The sequence below is a fragment of the Tursiops truncatus genome, chromosome 7 (assembly GCF_011762595.2).
Source record: "Tursiops truncatus isolate mTurTru1 chromosome 7, mTurTru1.mat.Y, whole genome shotgun sequence".
NCBI classification, from domain to species: Eukaryota; Metazoa; Chordata; class Mammalia; order Artiodactyla; family Delphinidae; genus Tursiops; species Tursiops truncatus.
Window position 1 is genome coordinate 46,268,612 of NC_047040.1, and position 22,321 is coordinate 46,290,932.

General features: G+C 33.8%; 1 protein-coding gene across 4 annotated transcripts in view; it reads left to right on the forward strand.

Annotated features, from left to right (window-relative positions):
* Nucleotides 1-15,328, forward strand: part of TFPI (tissue factor pathway inhibitor) — a 69,147-nt gene extending 53,819 nt beyond the window's left edge. For 3 of the 4 annotated variants that reach the window (XM_033859967.2, XM_033859968.2, XM_004312228.4), the window contains 2 exons: nucleotides 11,656-11,835; nucleotides 12,510-15,328. In XM_033859967.2, coding sequence (XP_033715858.1) covers nucleotides 11,656-11,835; nucleotides 12,510-12,616 — 287 coding nt within the window. In that variant the 3' untranslated portion in view covers nucleotides 12,617-15,328. Of the gene's footprint in view, nucleotides 1-1,303; nucleotides 1,516-11,655; nucleotides 11,836-12,509 lie in introns of those variants that run through there. The other variant, XM_019931543.3, reaches the window with a different exon arrangement.
* Nucleotides 15,329-22,321: the final 6,993 nt, after the last annotated feature.

Here is a 22,321-nt window from a genome sequence, read left to right on the forward strand (position 1 = left end):
AGTATCATGGGGCTTTGAAACCAAAAGAATTTTATTTGTAAAATTTTTCTTTATAGTTTTCAGTATTTCCAGCTTTCCAAATTTTCAGAATTCTGCCACCATTTTTCCATTTATTTCAGCTTGAGCATTTGGTAATCTCTTTTGATCACTTCTGTTCTAGTCAGTCATTAAATTCTATTGCTTTTTCTGATGAAATGTCCATTCTCATCGTCTCCATTTTCCGTCTAGCCTGTTTCCTTCAGACTATCAATCCTTCATGTTTAGATTACAACAATCATATGTCAACCAAACTGGGATGCTAAAAGAAATGAAAGGAGAATGCTAAAAAAAATTTTATTTATTTAAAATATATACATATAGACAGAAAATTGGGTTTGTCATTTTGGTGGATAAATATTATAGTTTTATTTTAAAACATTTCAATTTTTAAAAAGCACAATATGTTGGAACATGATATACCAAAAAATAAGCATGAACTAATACTAGCTCTGGCAGACCAGATGTTATAGACATTAGATAGGTAGATAAGGAGGATAAATAAATAGATATCGCAGAGTTCAGCTATAACTCAGATATACTACATATATTATTAATATGGTCATATACCAGGCATAAGTCAAGTAAAACATTTTATGTATATGTGTGTATATGTATAGACATAAAAGACGTAGATGGAGAATCAGAGCTACATATAACATGTATAAGATATGACTTTTTTGACATGACTGGCCTACTTAGATACATTCATTATATTAGAGTCAAGCAAATTTACATATTTCTCTTGCTTTATAGAAAAGATTTTTAACTTAATGGATACATTTTTTCCCCATGTTAATTTAGCCTCATCCACTTGGCTTAAATTTGTCTGTTATCTGTTAGCTGTCTACCTATTCCAGATTTTGTCTCACTATCCTGTAAATAAAAAAGTTTTTTGTCCATTCAGAATAGATATTGTCATTAAACACAAATTATCCACTATCTTCATTATTATTAAACACAAGTTATCCACTGCTTTCTCCCACCTAAAACTCACTGGCCTTCCTCATCGTATCTAAGCTGCTTTTTTACCACCATAAGGAAGACTTCTTCCTCTCTCTTTCCCCTGGCTTTTTATTTTGATTCATTTAATATTTATATTGCTTGATGTGTCAGCTCTGCCTCACTGACTAGATTACAAGTTTTTTGAAGGAAGAGACCATGGATTATATATTTTGTAGACCTCCCTCCCCTAGTGTTTATCCCATTGTTAGGCACAGGATAGAAGATTAATATTTTTTTTATTTATTAATTTTGTAATCCACAGTTACAACAGAAAGAACAAATGATGGTTGGAAGAATGCTGATCACACTTACCAAGTCTTTCTGAACATCTGCATTCATGCATCCATATTCATTTTAAGATTACATAGCATTTTATGCATATGTTAATAATTGTTTTTTGGTATTTCTTTAATATTTATATGGTATATGTGATGCCTTTCATAGGATACTATTAATAAAGTTTTAATATTTATATGCATAGAGTTAATATATTCCTCTCAATATATCTCTTTGATAAACATCTAACTAGCAAAGAAAAACTAATGTTTTCAAGTGTTCATATTGGTACTGGGCCTTTTGAGTGGACTTGACTCATTCATGAAAAAAGTGGATTATCCTTCTGCTGCTCATAGCTTCCTTTGCTTCTGTATATCAACTGTTTTTTTGGTTTTTTTTCTACGTGGGCCTCTCACTGCTGCGGCCTCTCCCGTTGCGGAGCACGGGCTCCGGACGCGCAGGCTCAGCGGCCATAGCTCACGGGCCCAGCTGCTCTGTGGCATGTGGGATCCTCCCGGACCGGAGCATGAACACATGTCCCCTGCATCGGCAGGCGGACTCTCAACCACTGCGCCACCAGGGAAGCCCCTGTATATCAACTCTTAATAGCTGTCTTGGAACTACACCAGCTATATGATATTTCGGAAAGAAAAACTTTGAGTAGACTTCAAAAGTCTATTGCCAACCCAGTCTGGTACTTACTATTTAAGAAAATGAACATCTATATACCTGACCTAGTCCCATGTTGCTTCCTGGCAGCCTCCAGGTCAAGGGAGAATGATTGGATGGTATTCTGAAGGCCATTTGGGTACTTGGAACTCTGTGTCTCTCCTGACTGTATTCATTGTATGACCTAGTGGCCAGATTCCATATATATGTGAAAAAAATGGGTAGAAAAGACACACACACACACACACACACACACACACACACACACACACACATACACACACACACACATCTTTTTAAAAATTTTGGTTATCAGCCTTCTGGAAGAGGTGTTATGCTCATCTGGAAGAGGTGTTATGCTCAGAAATTGCCTGATTGACACCAAACAAACACCATTACTGATATGGTCAATTTACAGATTTGCAAGAGAATGTTGTCACCTATTTGGCCTCTTGTTGAAGCTGTGGTTACATAAAGGAGACTATTACAACCATGGAAATTTTTTGGAAAGAAAATAACCTCCATCAACTGAAGAGTTACACACTTAGCTATATACCACAGTTAATCACTAAGCAGTGTCAACAATTCTGGAAAACCCCACTCATCAACAACCCGCTTCCATAGTCCCAAAGAAGTATCCTGTTTTTCATACTGTGTTCTCAAACCAAGAAGCACAGAAACTTCCCTCATAATCTAAATATTCCTGCATGGTGAATCAGGTGCCTTCAAGCTGGCTTTACAAAACTTGATAACAACTTGTGGTAAGGATTCATCAGACCTACTATTTCTTGGCAGGAGATCTGGTGAGAAACAAAAATGTAGCACTTCATCTCTGCCAAGAGTGCTGCCATCTGACTATAGTCACTCTAGGTGACCACTGACTACTTTTGCTAATCCTTTTCTTCCTGGACCATCTCTGGTTTTAACAAGGATAAATTTTTTGCCCCAGTCATAAGATTCCTCCAGAGAAGTGTTTCTAAATATATGGATAGCTTTAAAAGAGAAAATTCACAGACCTCCATTTTGAAAACCAAATTACTTTGAATGACATTAATTTTATATGAACAAGTAAAATGGTAGGAATAAACTTCTTTGGCATGTGACCATTACACAACTATAAATCAAAACTTATTCACAAATGAATACAATACAAACTAACAAATTAATAATACTAATTCATTGATTCATTTGATGGCACATGTTTTCGGCTAAAAAGGAAAAATCCCTATATTATGATTTTGGTATGGACTGCTATAGGACATGTTAGGAATGAGATAGGAATAGGTTAGAAAACCCTGTGCTACTCTGTGTTGCGTGTAAGCCTTTGCCCTTTTTCTATTTGAATGCTGGACAATCTTTGCAGGAATGAATTTGAGAAGCATTGATATAAAATGTATATTTTAGGAAAATTCCAACTTTATCTTTCCTAGGGACACAGCAGAATGAGGGTTCTAGTCTTCTATCACATCTTAATGCTATTAAATGGATCCAACTGGCCAGTGCAAATATGATCAGAGAGGGCATAAAATCCTGGAACTTTGGTCTATTTCTAGAATCTGCCCAGGCTGAACATGCCAACTCAATAATTCTCGCCTTCAAATGTTTGAGCTCTCTGAATACCGTTTGGCTCAGCACTGTTACTCCCAAAACTTGTCTTCAGCCTCCTTGTTTGATGACCTGTTTTGATTAGGTATATTTCTCCTGTACAAACTTGATAAATTCCAACTCCACTCACATAACTGAGGGTAAGAAGCTTCTAAGACATACTGAATCTGAGCTTCAAAGAAGAGAGCCTTTGAGAATGAAACATAAAGGATAAGTTGTGACAACTTTCATTTTACCTGATAATTACTAAAATATATTTGCTCAGTTATTTTTATTTTCTAGTTCGTTTTCAGAAGACATATCATAGTGGTTAAGAACATTGGCTTTATGGGCAGAAAGATGTGGTTTAAATTCCAGTTCTGCTATTGCAGACTCTCTCTGTGGCCTTGAAAAAAATTACACAACTTTCAGCCTCAGGTGCCTCATTTGTTATATGTGAAGACTGATAGCTCATAAACTTTTGGGGAAGATTGTAATGACATCTTAACCCAGTGTTTAGCACAAATAAGAGCTCAAAGTTATTAATATTTGAATTTTTCACGATGGTGGTATCAATGATTATCCAGTATCAACAGAGGTTTAAAGCAGGAAAAAATAAAATAATCAGGGGTATCATTTGTATGCACTTTATCAGTAATAATTTTTAATACAACTAAAGTATGTAACCTTGATTTGAAGCGTCTGTATTTAATATACTTAATACTATGATTACCTGAAATAACATAAAGCACTTGTAAAATTCAAACATAATTATAAAATACCAATACCTGTTTCGTGTCTTTGGGTCTTATTTCTAATCAGAGGACTTGCAAACCTGTGTTTCCAACTTTATCTTATGACTTTAGGTACAGATCTGTTATGTTTCTAAATTTCGATTCAGTTCAATAACAATTGAGTGCCTTCTATATGACAGGATTTGTCATGCAGACTGGGAGTTTAATAATAATAAATAAGAGGGTGGTTTTGTCTTTTACAGGCATGCCTGAGAAATAGGGGCATACATAGATGAAGGGAGGACATAGTCATGATGTTGTACTTGCACTGAAGGATTGTCAAAATTAAAATTTTCTGTCTTCTCAAAACCTGAGTTCCATCTTCTATCTAACGTCTTGGACTTGTTTGCCTAGGTGCTGGCTAATCCATAGGCATAGTTCACAATTCCATCTTCATTCAGGGAATTTTCTAAGTAAAGCCACATTGAAAGAAAGCCATGATAAAATGACAAATTTTGAAACTACTGCCTGTATTTTATACTCTAATTATATTTCATAATACATTAGAAATATTCCATCTTCTAAGTCAACCAGTCTAGACATATTAGAATTACCTACTCTCTAGCTGTCTCACTACCCACATTCACTCTGGTGCTTAATTTTAGCCATTCCCACTGTAACTGCTTTAGTTAGGGTTATCTTATATTCTCCTCTATTGCAAGTCCCCTACTGGATTCAGCTGACACATGCCTGGTTGTGTTTGTTTCACGCATATAGATCAGAATTTGTCTCTTTCATCCTTTTATATGTTCAGTCATTTATTAATGTCTACATCATAAAAACCAAATATATTAATATTCAAGGACCTTCTTAATTTTGTCTAAATCTGCTTTTCCAGCCTTGTGTCCCACTATACGCTCCATGCACTCTGCTCTTCAGATAGCTTGGAGTTTGTGAAGTACCTCAACAAACCAGGAATATTCGGACCTGTGCTTTCCTTCACCTATATTCCCTCTACCTCCTTTGCTTATTAAAATTTCTTGAAAGCTGATCAAGGGACTAAATAAGCATTACTTTTCACCTTTTACTAAAATCTTATAGGGTTTTCAGTGTTGCAGATATGAAGAAAAGTTTTTCTAATGTATTATAAGGTATAATTATCTTAGTGTAAGTTTACTCATAAGAGTCTCATAATTTGTGATTTTACTATGGCTTTCTTCCTTTGTGGCTTTATTTAGAAAAATCCCTTGATGAAAATAGTTTTGTGAACTTTGTCCATGGATTAGGCAATATCTAGGCAAGGAAATCCAACTGAATAAATATCTACCTAATTTCCCTTCCTCCTGTTTAATCTGTGGGGCTTCATTGTCTGGGCAAGGTTTCTGACAGTCAATTTCCCCATGACCTTTCAGTTTCAAGTGCCCCGGCAGTTTACCGTTTACATTTCAACCTCAGCTAAGTGGCCCAGTACACACAGAAAAAAGAAAGTTCCATAGTGCTTGTTTTCCCATTCCCTGCCCTCTTTTCTATATGGCATGTCAGTTTCTACCCATTTAACACCAGTTCTACCTAGTGAATGGAGATACATGCTTTCCCTGTAGTACAAATTTACTATCTGTAAATAGTAAATTTACAAGTGACAGGTTTATTCTTCATTCCTAATCTGAAATAGATTCTAATCTCTAGCCTTTCTTTATGACCCCATAACACTGGGATCCCCCTAAAAATATTTTTATTATATAATATCTCTAATATTTATTATATAATATATTTTATTACATAATTTGAGCATTATAATTGAAGACAACTTGCAAAAAATACAAAAGTAGAAGAAAAAATTAGCCATATTTGGATTACGCGGAGACACTCACCATTAATATTCTAACATATTTCCTTTAACTATTTCTTTGCTATTTTTGTTTCCAGCTCATCATGAAGTAAATAAAATACCGTAAAAGTAGCTTCTGGAGGATCCCCAGCAATATAGAATAGGCTTAGCACAAAAGAATCTATTTTGCAGAGTTGTAAAGTCTAAGCTCCCTACGTCATAAAAACATCTCTACAGTGATCACCTTTCCCACTGATTACATACCCTCTCAGCTTTTTGTGTGTGTTTATATATGTATATGTATGTGCTTAATTTTGGGGTGTTGACACAAAAAGATAAACTATCATATTTTATTGATTGTGAGGTACATATTTTTCCATGTTTTAACATGGTTCAGATCATGATGAAACTTGTAACTTATGGTATGTAACAGTGTAATTGTATTTTTTTTCTTTATAAGCCGTGCATAAAATAATGGTGCATCTTAAAATCAATGGCACCTTAGGTTCTGTAAATTTGCAGAACATTTGAGTAATGAGCAATTACTTCCACTTTTGTCGGTATGAAGAGAAAATAAAAGCAACAAATGGTAAATAAATACAATGCAGTAAGGTCCAAGTTTGTTAAAATTTTTAGGCACTTTTCTTTTTGTTAAATTGTTTAGGCACTTTTAAACACTGTTGTAAATGTATAAATTTATATAAACTTTTAGTGGAAAAGGCAACAGCATCTACCAAATTATAAATTGAATATAGCTTTTGCACTATTCTAATTTTAGAAATATCTCCTAGAAATATCTGAACCAGTATATAAGGATGTTCATGAGCCACTGTCTGGAACTGAAAAAAATAGATTACCTATGTATACACAATAATGGATTAAGTATACTGTAGTCAATTCAAAAAATTAAATACTGTGCATACATTAAAAAGAATGAGGTAGTAGGGCTTCCCTGGTGGCCCAGTGGTTGAGAGTCCGCCTGCCGATGCAGGGGACACGGGTTCGTGCCCCGGTCCGGGAAGATCCCACATGCCGCAGAGCAGCTAGGCCCGTGAGCCATGACCACTGAGCCTGCGCGTCCGGAGCCTGTGCTCCGCAACGGGAGAGGCCACAACAGTGAGAGGCCCGCGTACCGCAAAAAAAAAAAAAAAAAAAAGAATGAGGTATACAGATGAAGAAATGTGGAAACAAGCCAGAAAATATTATCAAATATAATAATGAGACAGAACAGTATACTAATATGTTTGCATATGCAAACGATTTGGGGGAAGATATTCCCAAACCACTGGTGGTGGTTTAAAGGGCAAGGGTCAAATTATGGAGAACTTTTGTTTTATATTTGTCATACTTTTATATTATTTCAACATTTTACAATGATAAAATATAATTAGAAAATAAAAATCTTTATGTTTTTCTTCACAATAAAATTATGGGAAAAAAGAATTTGTTGTTCAAAGGAAAGATTTGTTATTCAATTCCCTAAAACAATCTCAGAAGACAAAAAATAATTTATTCAACAAGTGATGAGGTAGTTCCTAAAACCTAAGTTCGTTGGTAAAATAAAAGCCTAAATATAGGCATGTAAAATGAGACAGTAAGAGAGACACCATAGTAAAGATTCAAGTGAGTACAAAATTCAAAGTTTAGTGTGTAAGTTTCAAAGCAATTGCATAAGGCACTTTACATATAAAACTGGCTCTGGAGCATCACCTTATAGTTTACCAGTCATACTACATCATGGCAGCTCCTGGCAGAATATAAGTGGATCCTGAATTCTGAAATCTATCATAGACCCTCTAAATGGAAGCTATCCAAATTGTTATTAATGGCAAGATCAAGACAGAATGCATTTGGTTATTAAATTACTTTGGAAAAGAACAGAAGTCAGGTTAGCGTCTTTTTATTCGATCTTAAATTCTGTGAATAATTATAATCTAGACCAAAATATCACATTGTGCAACTACTTCAAAATCTTTATATTTTCTTTCACTGTAGATATCAAAGTCTGGATTTTGAATAGGTGAGTGCCTGTGTTTATCTAGAATAAATATGTTAATTTAAAACAGTCAAGCTTATCTCCTCACAGCGGGCAAAAATATTTCTATTTCCTCACCTTTGGAGATTGAATCAAATGATAATCAAGGACCCAAAACATCCTTGGAGCTAAAATGTCCTTGAGAAACCATCTGCTTCATTATTTTAATTCTGTTGTTTATGCTAAAATAATCCAATGAGAGTCTTAACTGCTTAGAGTTTAAATGATTTTAGGAGAAATAGATTAGTTTATGTAGTGGGTATAACTCATGTTTCTGAAGAGTAATGACATTATGAAGACTCCCCAACTGATGATAATTTATTGCATTATTAAATACATAATTTTTAAAATTTAAAATACAACATTCTTAGTGATTAATTTCAAGCTTTAACACCCTAATCAAAATATTCTTACTTCTCTATATTGACCTGGGTCAAATGTGAGTTGTGTTTGATGATCTGTCTGGGTAGTGATTAAAACAGGACAAATAAATGAGATAGACAAACAGCTGTCATCGGGTCAGTCATGGACAGACACTTTCTGAGTAGGAGCTGCTATCTGTTAAGAGGGACAATTCAAGTCTGCACACCAGATGCCAGGCTGTCAGAAAGCAGCATTCCACACATCCTCTGATTCAGAAGTCACAAAGAGCTTCGGGTAGAGGCAATCTGATGCCTGGGACAATTTAACAGGTAGAAAAACTCTTTTTGATGGATCTGTGCTGTCAACTGTCTGTTTGCTTTCAAACTAATCCCCTGCCTTCTTCATGCTCTTTCTTTGGCAAAACGTTGGCAAAACAGTTTGGCAAAACATGCTCTTTTCAGTGGCAAACTGTTGGAAGACTGGGTCACCAAAGGAATACAGACGCTGCAGTACCTCTCTCCACCAAAACTGTGTGGTGTATGCTCCATGGTTTCAGATCCCACTGGAGAGATCATTTTGGTTCTAGCTTTCACAAGATGTTTGAGGCTCCTGGCCTGTGATAACAGAGACACATCCCTTGTTACCTTTAATCTAGGGACTGTAGCCCCAGATATCCAAGCCAACTTTTGCTCAAGTTGAAATGGCATTGATTTTGTTATGGGGCCAGTTTTACTCTAGATTGTAAGCAAAAAGAAGGATGATTTTGCTCCCTGTCATCAGAAAACTCTCTCTGTCCCGGAATAAGGAACTTTAGGTAGGGCATTGCTATTAAGACATAATAACTAACATTTGAAAAGAAGTGTACAACTTACAAGTACATCCATATTATTATTTTCAACTTACTGTGGGCTAATGACATCTTGTGTACAAAATGCTAAAGTGAAATTGATGTATAAATCATATCATCATACTTACACATATACTATGAAGCATCTGTGGGTACTTTCTGAGGATAATTTTTCAAAGAATAGCAATTTCCTCTGTTTTCTCTGTTTCTCAAATCAGGCTAATTGCTTGTGGGGTATTTCATTTGTTTCTGAATATAGGTGATGACTTTTGATGACTCATGGAATTAGAAGTGGTGGCAACTGATAACCATCTCATCATCTCATATTCTTGGCTGTGGATTAATGAGAATCCACAACATACCTATTGGATAAGCTTGCACAATATTGGACTCAATTAGAACATATCTCTCCTAGGTTCTTAGAAATTTCCTCTTAGTTGAGCCATTGTTGGGGCAAAAAGACCTTGACATTTTCTAAAAAATTAAGCACACATTCTCACCAAGTACATTTTAAATTTGATTTATGATGGCAATAATCATGCACTGTAACCCCCAAATGGGGTGAGGCCAAACAAATTAGACTACGTGATTTTGAATGATGTTTTATAGATCCTACGAGTTTCTTTTAAAATCAGTGTCTAGGGCTTCCCTGGTGGCACAGTGGTTAAGAGTCCGCCTGCCGATGCAGGGGACATGGGTTCGTGCCCCGGTCCGGGAAGATCCCACATGCCGCGGAGCGGCTGGGCCCGTAAGCCATGGCCGCTGAGCCTGCGCGTCCGGAGCCTGTGCTCCGCAACGGGAGAGGCCACAACAGTGAGAGGCCCGCGTACCGCAAAAAAAAAAAAATCAGTGTCTACACACCTAGTCAAAGACTAAATAATACAAAAATTTTAAATGTGATTTCAGTTCTTGAATTGACAGAAAATGTCACCTTTCTAAAATGTTTTATCATAAATTATTCCCATAGTATTCCCACTGCTTCTCTTATATGTTCCAGAATTTCTCTTTACATGAGACGTTATATCAAGACACTCTAATATTTAAATACATAGAAGGCAGAAGGTTATAAAATTGTGTTTATCAATTTAAGATCTTTTTCATTTTTTTCTCAAATTGTTTTATTTCTCTTTTAGTCTATTCACCTGGGGTTCACTTGCCATCAAACCACTTCTTGCTTTTTTGCACAACCTATTTGCCTTCATTGCTACTGGATTCCTCAAAGTTCTGTTTTCTGCCAGTGATGTACATTTAGCAAATCCTCTTCATCTGCATTTGCTGTACCACATCTCACTATTTGGCAAAGCCACTAAAGCTCTCTTTTACTGATTCCTGACCATCCACCAATTTACCTGCGGTACTGATTTACCAATAATAATATCAAGCAGTTTAGCTCTGCTACTGAAGAGTACCAGCTTCCCCTCACTGACAGGAATTCCAGAAGGAGCTAAAAATTATCATTGGGCTGAAACCATTTTTCTGCTTCGCCTTAAGGAAATGAGTTATCCTTTCATTACCCTAATTGCATGGTTTTTTTCCTTCTGTTTTTGAAAGTGGTTGGTCCCATTGACAGACCAGCCTGTCTGTCTGGTTTAAACCTGTAAATGTCTGATCTTTCCTGCCTTTAGCAATATTCCTTCCTTTGCAAAAATATCTAACTCATCTAGAACTGATGGTTCAATTCACAAGAAAACTTTATTACTAAGCCAGATCATCTCTTCTGAGCTCCTTTTCCAAAGCTTAAGGTTAGAATTTGCTATACCTGATTCCCTGCGCTTTAAATTGTGATATGTTATATCATTCAGAACTTTAGTCAGGGAAAGAACTCTTTCTCAGCTTCAGTTTGTGTCATACAATGAGTAAGGATTTTGCTCATCAGGACTTGTTTTGCAAAGTTGAATACTCATGAACAAATGATATGTAAACAATGATAATTTTTTTTAAAATTGATATGGTTAATAAATTTTCACAAATTAAATTGTTGAATAGTGGTTGTTTGTATTATGTACAACTAGTTTTGTCACATAAAGAGTAATCTCGGCACTTTCCTTTAACAAATGTACCTACTTTTACATTTATTGGAGAAAGGTGTCAGTATAGTGGACACTTGGAGATTGGTTTAACATTTTCCTAGAATTGAAATACATGAATTTTGTTACTTTAATTCATTCAGATTACTGTTTTACATAAACATGCCACAAGACTAATCTATAAACAATAAATATGAAAGTTTCAGATTAACTATCATATATGGCTTACCGTGTTTTCTTGATGTTTCTAGAATTTTATGGCCCCTCCTGGTGTCTGAGCCCAGCAGACAGAGGATTATGTCAAGCCAATGAGAGTAGATTCTACTACAATTCAATCATTGGGAAATGCCGCCCATTTAAGTACAGTGGATGTGGAGGGAATGAAAACAATTTTACCTCTAAAAAAGCATGTCTTAAGACTTGTAAAAAAGGTATAGAGGACATTCTTCCTATTAATTCACTAGTGTTTAAGATAATAATTATATTGAAATTATGAATGAATTTTAATCTATGAAAGTATGAAATGAGTTCTATTTATGATAAGAAACAGTATTATTATTTAACTAAGTGTCCCCTTTTCAACTACATTTTGATAATATTGCCAGATATGTTAACTGTAATTCCTTTTAATGTGTCTTCATAGAAAAAAATCAATTTTAAACAAAATATTTTATTCTTTTAATATTTAAATACTAAGCTTTCATTTTAAAGGATTATACCAAAATATCTTTAAGCTTTCTAATGCACAAAACTTTAATGTATTTATTTTCTTCTGACAATAAAAATGTTGCATATTTATAGAGTATTAATATGTAAATAAAAATCATCTATAACTCTACATAGCCACATGTCCACTTTAATAAAATGAGTATTATTTTGTAGCTCAAGGTGAATAATAAAAATCAATAACGTTTACCCATTTATGCAAAGTGACATCCTTAGAAAGAGGTTGTTTACACAAAGATATAGACAAATTAAAGACTTTTAAACCAATTACATGTTTTTTGGTTTTAAACATTAAAAGATAATTTGAAGAAATTTTAGATTAAATGTTTTATTATGTTGTTACTTTATCATGCATAAATTTATTTATCTTCCTTTTTAGGTTTTATCCAAAGAATATCAAAAGGGGGATTAATTAAAACCAAAAGAAAAAGAAAGAAGCAGCCAGTGAAAATAGCATATGAAGAAATTTTTGTTAAAAAGATATAAATTTGTTACATTACAACATTATTTCTACTAAATATTTTGGATAAAACTTTTCATTATGATTCCTATTTTTTCTCACCTGAAATCTTTTTAATGAATTTTTCATGAATTTTCTATGCATATATTACCTGCTATTAATGCATTTGCATCAGAGTTCCTTTACTTATCTGGTCAAATTGCTTATTCTATGGCTATAACTTATTAACTGTCTACTCTGAACTTATTATTCTCTCAATCCCTTTCTAACTATCTGCCATAACTACAATTTATCATACAACTGACATCAAATCAGTCCATTTTACCATTTGGTGATCATCCTATTTGAGAATGTGTTGTCCCTTATTTGTTTTGATCATGTATACAATTATATTTTTTACAGCCTATGTCCAGATTAAGAAATACAACTATTAAAGATCAAGTGGTTTTGGGGTTTCACATCTAAAATAGTGGCAAGCATCTTCTTCTGATAAAGATCACTCAATTTGGAAAGATCACTCATTTGGAAAGAGCTGGTAATAACAGAATTCTGTCATGTGATTCCCTCCCTAGACATACTTTTTCTCCTTTTGCATTAACCAGTACCTCGAACAATCTTGAGCCAAACCGTATCTGAACAAAGAAAGTCAACTCTACGTCATGTGCCTGCCTGATTTTGATTGATGTAACTTTTATTTGCTTATGGCTCATCATATCAGTAAAGACGGCTGAATAGCTGTGTGTTAAATACAGATCATGATAAGAAAAGACTTGGTGGGAAAGGGAATTTCTTAGTGGCAATCAAAAGGAAATTGTTTATGTACTTCCTAATTTTATTGCTTGACAAACTTTTCTCTTACCAAAAATAGCAAGTATATTTAAAACTCCTGAAACCTATTCATTTATAATTAGGCTTTGCACACAAAGCAACCAGTAATTCATGCTTTTAAAACAAAATCATGTTATTTCTGTAGAAAAGGAAGAGAAAATTATCAGCAAGGAAGATTCTACTAGAAAACATATGTGTTATTCACTCTCAGGCTTTTAACTAACATTTCTCTGGAGTTAATTCACTTTATCCAGATCTATACCTTTCCTTCGCTGCTGAGTCATGTACAGCCTGACATCTCAACAGCCTTCTAGATATTTCAGATTCTATGATGTTCACTTCAAATTTCACGTTAAAATTTGAACTTGTCATCTAGAAACAACTAACCACTTTATCCATTTAGTTTAGCTTAATTACTTCTCTCTAGCAATAGTAGCATAATTCTGCCTGCTCCTCAGGCTTGAAAGTTTGAACCCATTTTGATTTCTTATTTTCCCTCATATACTACTTCCAATCAGTTTCTAAACACTAACGCTTCCTTTTTCATAAAGTTCATCTAACTCCCAGGCTTTTTACATCTACTTCATTCTTCATATCATTATTAATTCTTTTCTTTTTTAAATTTTTCCTTAAGCTTTATTTTTTTAGAGCACTTTTAGGTTCACAGCAAAATTGAGAGGACATTTCAAGATTTCCCAAATAACTCTTGACCCTACACATGCATGGCCTCCACCATTATCAACATCCTGCAACAGAGTGGGACATTTATTACAACTGATGAAACGACATTGACAAAACATAATCATTCTAAGTCCACAGTTTACATTATAGTTCACTCTTGGTGTACATTCTATGGGTTTGGACAAATGTGTAATGACATGATTCCACCATTTACAGTATCAAACGAAGTATTTTCACTGTCCTCAAAATCCTCTTTGCTCTACCTATTCACTCCTTTTCCTTCCCCAAACCTTGGAAACCACTTAAGAATTAATTCATATATTTCTCCACCACTCAAACCTTCGATGACTCAGTAATTGGTACTTAACCCCACCCCATCCCTCAATTTTGATATATTTATATATATTTTTGCACTTACCTACACTACTCTTTCATGACTATTTCAATTTAAAGTGGTATTCACTGATCACTGAATATATGTTTAATTACTTAGTTTATTCATGCTGATTTTTTATTTAAAAATATGATCCCCTCCAGACCATTCATGTGAAGTCAGGGTACAGCTGATGTGAACTATAAAATCACTGTATTTTGAGGCATAATATGAAAAGTTCTAATATACACCCTATGGCGTAAAAATTATATCATTGAAAAATAGTGTCAATTTGTTCACTTAAGAAAATTTCTATATCTTGATTTCAAATATTCATACATAAGTAACTGCCTTAAACTGAGTCTCTGCTGTGGAATTTGGAACTTTTGGAAATCAAAATCTCTTGTGAAATATTCCTGTTATCTTTTATACATGGATAGCGATAGCTTTAAATAAAGGGTAAAGTCTCCCTAGGTCAAGTTGCAAGTTGCTACCAAGGACATATAAACAGCACATTGGTGAGTTGACTATTTTCGCCAACAACTATTCATGGCTTCATTACTTAGTCAAGAAAGACACACACTGAGAGATGGTTTGCAATGTTTAATGCATGTGAATATTATGTTTACTGTGTTTTTAAGTAAGATTGTCGCTGGTGGTATTGTTTTCCCTTATTTTGCATAATCAAATGCATCTAACTGTGAATTTTATATAGAATTACATTATACAGCATATAATGCTTATTTACCGACTTTGTTTATTCTCTGTTCAAAATTAACCATGTATGCTGAAAATTGCTCAAATGATTTTATTTTTTACAGTATAAGAAATAAAATATATTATCCTGAATAGTAAAGTATGACTGTTATACTCATGAGTTTTTTATACTTCAAAAAATAAAAATTAATGCTCTTCAGTTATTCCAAAGATAAAGAGTTCTAAGACAAAGAAAAAAATTATTCCACAAGCTCCACTCTACTTACCTCCTTTAATTGGAATTTGCTAATAATCCTTTCAGTTATAAATGGGCATCCATGTGTTATGATTTCTTACTCAGCAAATTAGTGTGCTATGCCTTATAATCCATATATTCTACATTTAATTTATTCCATATATATTTCTACCAATCATCTCATATTTGTACAAATATATTTAAATATATATCATATGACAATATATTATATAAATGACTTCCGATCCTGACTATTGAAGGAGGCCTGTCCAATTTTTATACCAGAAGAAGGAAGAATATGACATTAAAGTAACCAATTATTTAGGGGACTTTCTGATTTTTTCACCAGCTCTTCCTGCTCTTGTCTCGTTTTCATGAAGTTAGCGTTTGTATTTACTCTCTCCAATTTTTGACTTTTAGTTCTTTCTCAAGGACTTGAACATGGACACATCTTAGTTGCCTTCCCTGCATTCTGCTTTGCAGAACCGGAAACCTTGATCTTGTCAGCCGCTCAGGCCCAACCTCTGAACTATTCTAACCACATAGCTGAAGTCTTGGCTAGGATTATTCAGACCACTTTTAAAGGGAGTAATAATACATGATAATTCATCTTACCAAAGAGAGAGAGGTGCACAGGCATTTAATCATATAACGTAACAATAAATAAAATAGAGCTTTAGGACAACAGGTATGATCTCCTCATCAATTTGCTTACAAATGAGAAAAATTCTGGCCCACACAGTCTGAAACAAAACAGGGATATTTTTTATCACAAAAATTGAAAAAGCCAAAGGTATCTGACTGCATTATGGTTGGATTCAGGGCCTCATATTGTCATCAGAATTCAATCTATCTTCACCTCTGATTCTGCTGCCCAACATTTTTTGCCTTTATTTTCTAATCTCACAGGATTTCAAGATGACTTCCAGAATTTAAGTCCCACATCCTCTCAGAGTAAAGTTTTCTAGAAAAGTTTGTACTCTCTTACCTCAAAGAATTGAAATAAAGTCCTGACCTCAGGCATGATCCATGAAAGAAATAATTGATAAGCTAGATTTCATTAAAATTAAAAGCTTCTGCTCTGCAAAATATCAAGAGCTTAGAAGGCAAGCTACAGACTGGGAGAAAATATTTACAAAACATACATTGGATAAAGGACTGTTATCCAAAATATACAAAGAACTCTTAAATCTCAACAATAAGGAAACAAATAACCCTATTAAAAATGGGTCAAAGACCTTAACGGACACCTCAAAGAAGATATACAGACAGCAAACAAGCTTATGAAAAGATGCTCCACATCATATGTCACCACGGAAATGCAAATTAAAACAACAGTGAGCTACACACGTATTAGGATGGTTGAATAAGGTACACTTACACCACCAACAGCTGGAAAAGATGTGGTAAAGCAAGAGCAACTCATTCATTGCTGGTAGGAATGCAAAACAGTATAGCTACTTTGAAAGACAGCATGGCAATTTCTTACAAAATTAAACATACTCTTACTATACCATCCAGTAATCATGCTCCTTGGTGTTCCCAAAGGAGTTGAAAATGTATGTTCATGTAAGAACTTGCACACAGATACTTATAGCAATTTTATTCATGATTGCCAAAACTTGGCAGCAACTAAGATGTGCTTCAGTAGATGAATGGATAAACTCTGTTACATCTAGGCAATGTGATATTATTCAGCACGAAAAAGAAATGAACTACTAAGCCATGGAAAGACATGGAGGAACCTTAATGCATATTACTAAGTGAAAACAGCCAATCTGAAAAAGCTACATATTGTATGATTCCAAATATATGGCATTTGCCTAGAACAGGCAAAACTATGGAGACAGTAAAAATATCAGTGGTTACCAGGGGTTGGGGGCATGGGGGAGGAAGAGATGAATAGACAGAACACAGAGGATTTGGGGGGCAGTGAAAATACTCTGTATGATACCATAATGATGGATACATGTCATTATATATTGTCCAAACATAGAATGTACAACAGCAAGAGTGAACCATACTGTAAACTATGGACCTTGGGTGATCATGTGTCAATGTAGGTTCATCAACTGTAACTAATGTAACATTCTGGTCAGGGATAATGATAATGGGAGAGGCTATGCATGTGTTATGGTAGAGGAGACATGGGAAAACTCTACCTTTCCTTCAATTTTGCTGTGAATCTAAAACTGCTTTAATAATAATAATAGTAGTAGTAGCAGTAATAATAATAATAAAAATCTTAACTTAAAAACAAAAACAAATCCTGGCCTCCCTCTCTTTGACCCAAATGTCTTATGGCCAGCCTTGAGCCAAATGCCATGTTTAGAGAAATGTAACTTTCTGACTGACCAGATTTGATTCACAAATTTAGTCCCAAATATCTGGTTGGTATCAGCACTATCTGAAATATGTGATCTGACTGGCAGGGCTGGGAGTAGAGTGAGACAAGTGAGACACTTGCCTCAGGCACAAAGTTTGAAGGGACATAAACAAACTCAGTAAGATAAATATACTGTAATGTAGTATTTTCATAAATCAAAAATAAAGCAAATATCCATGATGAAAATATAAAATTTTTTTAAAGACAGGGTCAGTAACTGAGCCATATTGTTATTTGAGGCAAAAGGAAAAACCAATAATACTGATGATTTACAAGAAATATAAAGATGGTTCAAATGCGATTGTTGTTTAATGTAATGAAAAAATATTAATAAAAAGTATAAGCCAAATTATCATTTTCAATATATAAAGAAAAATCATTTGATTAAATTTGATACTTGTTTTATGATTTAAAAATTTAGCAAATTTAGGAGAAGAGACCGTCCTTAATCTGGTAAAGGATATCTACCAAAAATTATATAATACTTCGGAGTAAACTTTTAGAAACATATTCATTAAACTCAGGAACAGGAGCAAGATGCTCTCTATTACCATTGCTATTAACATATCCAGGCTTAGTTTTACAGTCAAAGCAAAAAGACAAGAAACAGAAATTAGGTATAAATATTACCATGATATTAGTTATTTGCATATAATATGCTTGTCATAATTGAAAATCCAAGAGAATCTAAAACAACAGAACACTGGCGTTCAGCAAGATTACTTTATGCAATTTTAACATATGAAATCGATAGTATTTCTGTAGGCTAAATAGGAAAATAGCAATAAAATTAAAAATAAATTTAAAAAAAGAAAAACAGAAAATACATACTAGTGACAATAGAACAAAAACCCTAATCTACTTAACAGTAAATCCCACAAAAGATGTGTAAATGACCTTTACAGAAAAACCCCACAGAAAAATTCAATATGTTATTGAGGGATGTAAAAAAAGCTAAATACCTTTCTATTTATTGTAACCCTTATAATTAGTATTTGCAGAGAAAGAACACTAGATTATGAAGAAAAAACACTAAAATACAATAAACATTTTTAAAATTAAGAAATTGGAGAGAAAAGTGATGAAAATATCTAAGCTATAGAAGGAAAAAGCCATAGAAAAGGAAAATGGGAGAGGAAAAAAAGAGTAAGAAAATTCGGAATTCAATTCAAGAGCCCAAACTTGTTGTAATAGAAGTTCTACAAAAATAGAAGAGATAAAATTGAGGGGAGGGAAATTTTATAGAACTAACATGTTTCCTTTATTGAAATGGGATATTGTATTCAACAAAGGGAAACCTACCCAGCACACTCCCTACACATACACACACACACACACACACACATGCACACACGAAATTTCAAACACTACAGATGAGAAAATTCTAAAGAACAGGGGAAAATATGGAGGAATAGGTCACATACAGAGAAGCAGAAATAAAAAAAGGAATTGTGCCTCTCAATGGCAAGAATTGACGGAAGCCAGAAAAAAGTTGGATGTGGAAGTCTGAGGGATGAGGAATAGCTCTTTACTTGTTATACACATTTAGTACTAATTGATCTTTCAATTATGTGCCTGGAGTGCTTAGCTGAAAAATAGATGTTAACTAAAATAAATGTAAAGTTGTTTAAGGCTTTCACTTTCCATCAGAGGCTGTGGGGAAAAGTTCTGAATTGTGAACTAAGAGATATTGTTTATTATACAAATACTGACACTACCTGGTGGATGAATTTGTTTGTCATCTAATTTGTTTACCCCACATTTACTCATATTTAGAAATAGTGTTTTGGACTTGACTGCTTATAAAAATTCTTCCAGTTTGGCATTTTAGAATTTTATAAAAATGTTCTCTATTTTAAAGCCTCCAACACCGATACATGGTAAGCCAAAACAAATGTGAAGATGTTCTGTGACTAAAAAACAAAAGTCAACACTGGCCAGGCTCTTCTGTTGGTAATAACCGCATTCCATGTAGATTAAGGAAGTCATTTTCAGTGGTCTGCTATATTCCTCCAAAACTAGCCTATGTGGATGCAGCTTGCCTTATCTAAACTGACTACACCTGCAACAGATTTTCTTTTTCAGTGCCTGATTAGTCCATAAACAACAGAAGTTTTTTATGACAAGCTTCCAAGTTACTACTTTACAGGGGGCCCACTCACTTTGGAAGATTCTGAATGCCTTAACATTTGGCTTTTGCTTATGATAAAGTATTTAATCTCTTTTTGTAATAATTCTTGAAAGAGCTAGCAAAATTTAGTGAAGCGTAAATTATTTCAAGTACCAAAATATTTTATTTCAATCTACAATTTATTCTAACTAATAAGTTTTAAGCAAATTCAATTGAACCAAAATTAAGCCATTTCTGTCAACACTACTGATAATTTGCTCTTCTTCATTTATCATGAGATAATATCAGCTAAGTCAGTTATGAACCTGAGTGTCTTTGGGGTTTTAATCCATATTTAATCTGTATTTTCATAAAGAGTGTAATTCCAATTTACTGACCTCTTTTCTTAAGCTGCAGGTGCTCTCAAGTTAGAAGTCAGAGGAAACTTTCAATACTTCCTTCTTAGTCAATTTTTGGAATCAGAAAGCAAGAATTTTGACCTTCAAAAGTCAATTTTTTTTTAACGTATTCCCTATTCTCAACAGAATGTTCTACAAAATTTGTAAATCACTCTAGGGAGATTTCCAGAGAGTTTCAAAATGCAAACAGCTGTGAGCTACCTAAATGATCCATCTTGCCAAGAAGTTTCTACTCCAGAGATGAAGAAATAAACAATTACCGTTTTTTTTTTAACTCAAAATATCTGCCACTGTTCGATGAGAAAGTTTGTGGAATTATAAAGCTAAGTATACGTTAGGAAAAATTTTATTCAACCTTTTGCATATTCTCTTTATTTTTCTCCTTCACAAGCTACACACACATACATACCATCATTTAATTGGGAAGAAAATCTTTAAAATCCAGTAAATCCCACAGTTTCTCTTTATCTACTGGCTGCCAGTAAACTGTCAGACACAAATGAAGAATATTTTAAGTATTGTAGAAGAAAAACATAAAACACCAAATCAAATGCAATAATAAACAGCATAGGATTTGGATTCAAACCAATTTGGATTTGTACTCAATAAGCCTGACTCTCTCTTCTTTGCCTGTGAAATGATTATGAGGGTAAATGGGAGCACACATGGAAAGTATTTAGCATAGTGTTTGCTGCACCGTAAGTATCCATAAGATGATAGCTATTGATATTAAAATGTGTTGAATATTTATTATTTCCCAAAGTTTTAAAAAATAGTTTGAGCTGTAAGAATTATTCAAATAAATTAGGCAATTAAAAGTTAGAGTAGGAAATTTTAGGTAAATTTTGTTTGCTAAAGTAACAATTTCTTAAAATGAGAAATGAGATTAAGTAGTTTTACTGTTAACAAGATTAATGAAGAAAAATGTAAAAATTTTATATTTAGAATTTTAGAAATTTTTAATAATTTGTTTTTGAGATAATTGCCTAAGAGGTGCTATAAAATTTTTAATATGGAACATGGGTAAAAGGGGTAAAAAGCAGTGAATGTTTTTATTTTTATAATGAACCTATGTAAAACTCATATTAAAGTATTTAACTATATCTTATGTTTCTAAGAAATTTTAAGTTTAAAAAATGATCACCATTATTCCTTGTGTCATCCTTCCAAATATTCAGAAACTTATGCTATTATTCATATATGAGTAATATTGGAAATGTGTGCTTTGGATAGAAACCAGATTATAAATATATTTGAATAGAAAAATAGCCAAGCTAGTGGTGATGCTTTTTTTTTTTTTAAACATCTTTATTGGAGTATAATTGCTTTACAATGGTGTGTTAGTTTCTGCTGTATCACAAAGTGAATCAGCTATACGTATACATACATCCCCATATCTCCTCCCTCTTGCATTTTCCTCTCACCCTCCTTATCCCACCCCTCTAGGTGGTCACAAGGCACCGAGCTGATATCCCTGTGCTATGCAGCTGCTTCCCACTAGCTATCTATTTTATATTTGGTAGTGTATATATGCCCATGCCACTCTCTCACTTCATCCCAGCTTACCCTTCCCCCTCCCCGTGTCCTCAAGTCCATTCTCTACATCTGCGTCTGGTGATGCTTTAATGCAAACTTTCTGAACGCTGTTCTGTGTTTTCCTATATTGCTACTACTCATTATTTTCTTTTTCTCAGTGCAGAATCATCTAACTGAAACTCCAGTAGCTAATATCATTTGAATTATATTCCATACAGTTTTCTCCCAGAAATATCTGAAGTAGTTTGCCAGATTAAATACTTTACTCATAATGTCACGAAGAAGGAGGACTGGTTTGAAAATTAAACAACTTAAGTTTCAAGTTCCAGTTCTACCAATTTATCCAGTTGTGTAAACTTACTAAGATTCTATTTCCTCACCTGAAAAGTGAAAATAAAATCTTATTCAGAGTTAAAGAAAATGTCTAAAGCATACAGCATATTTTT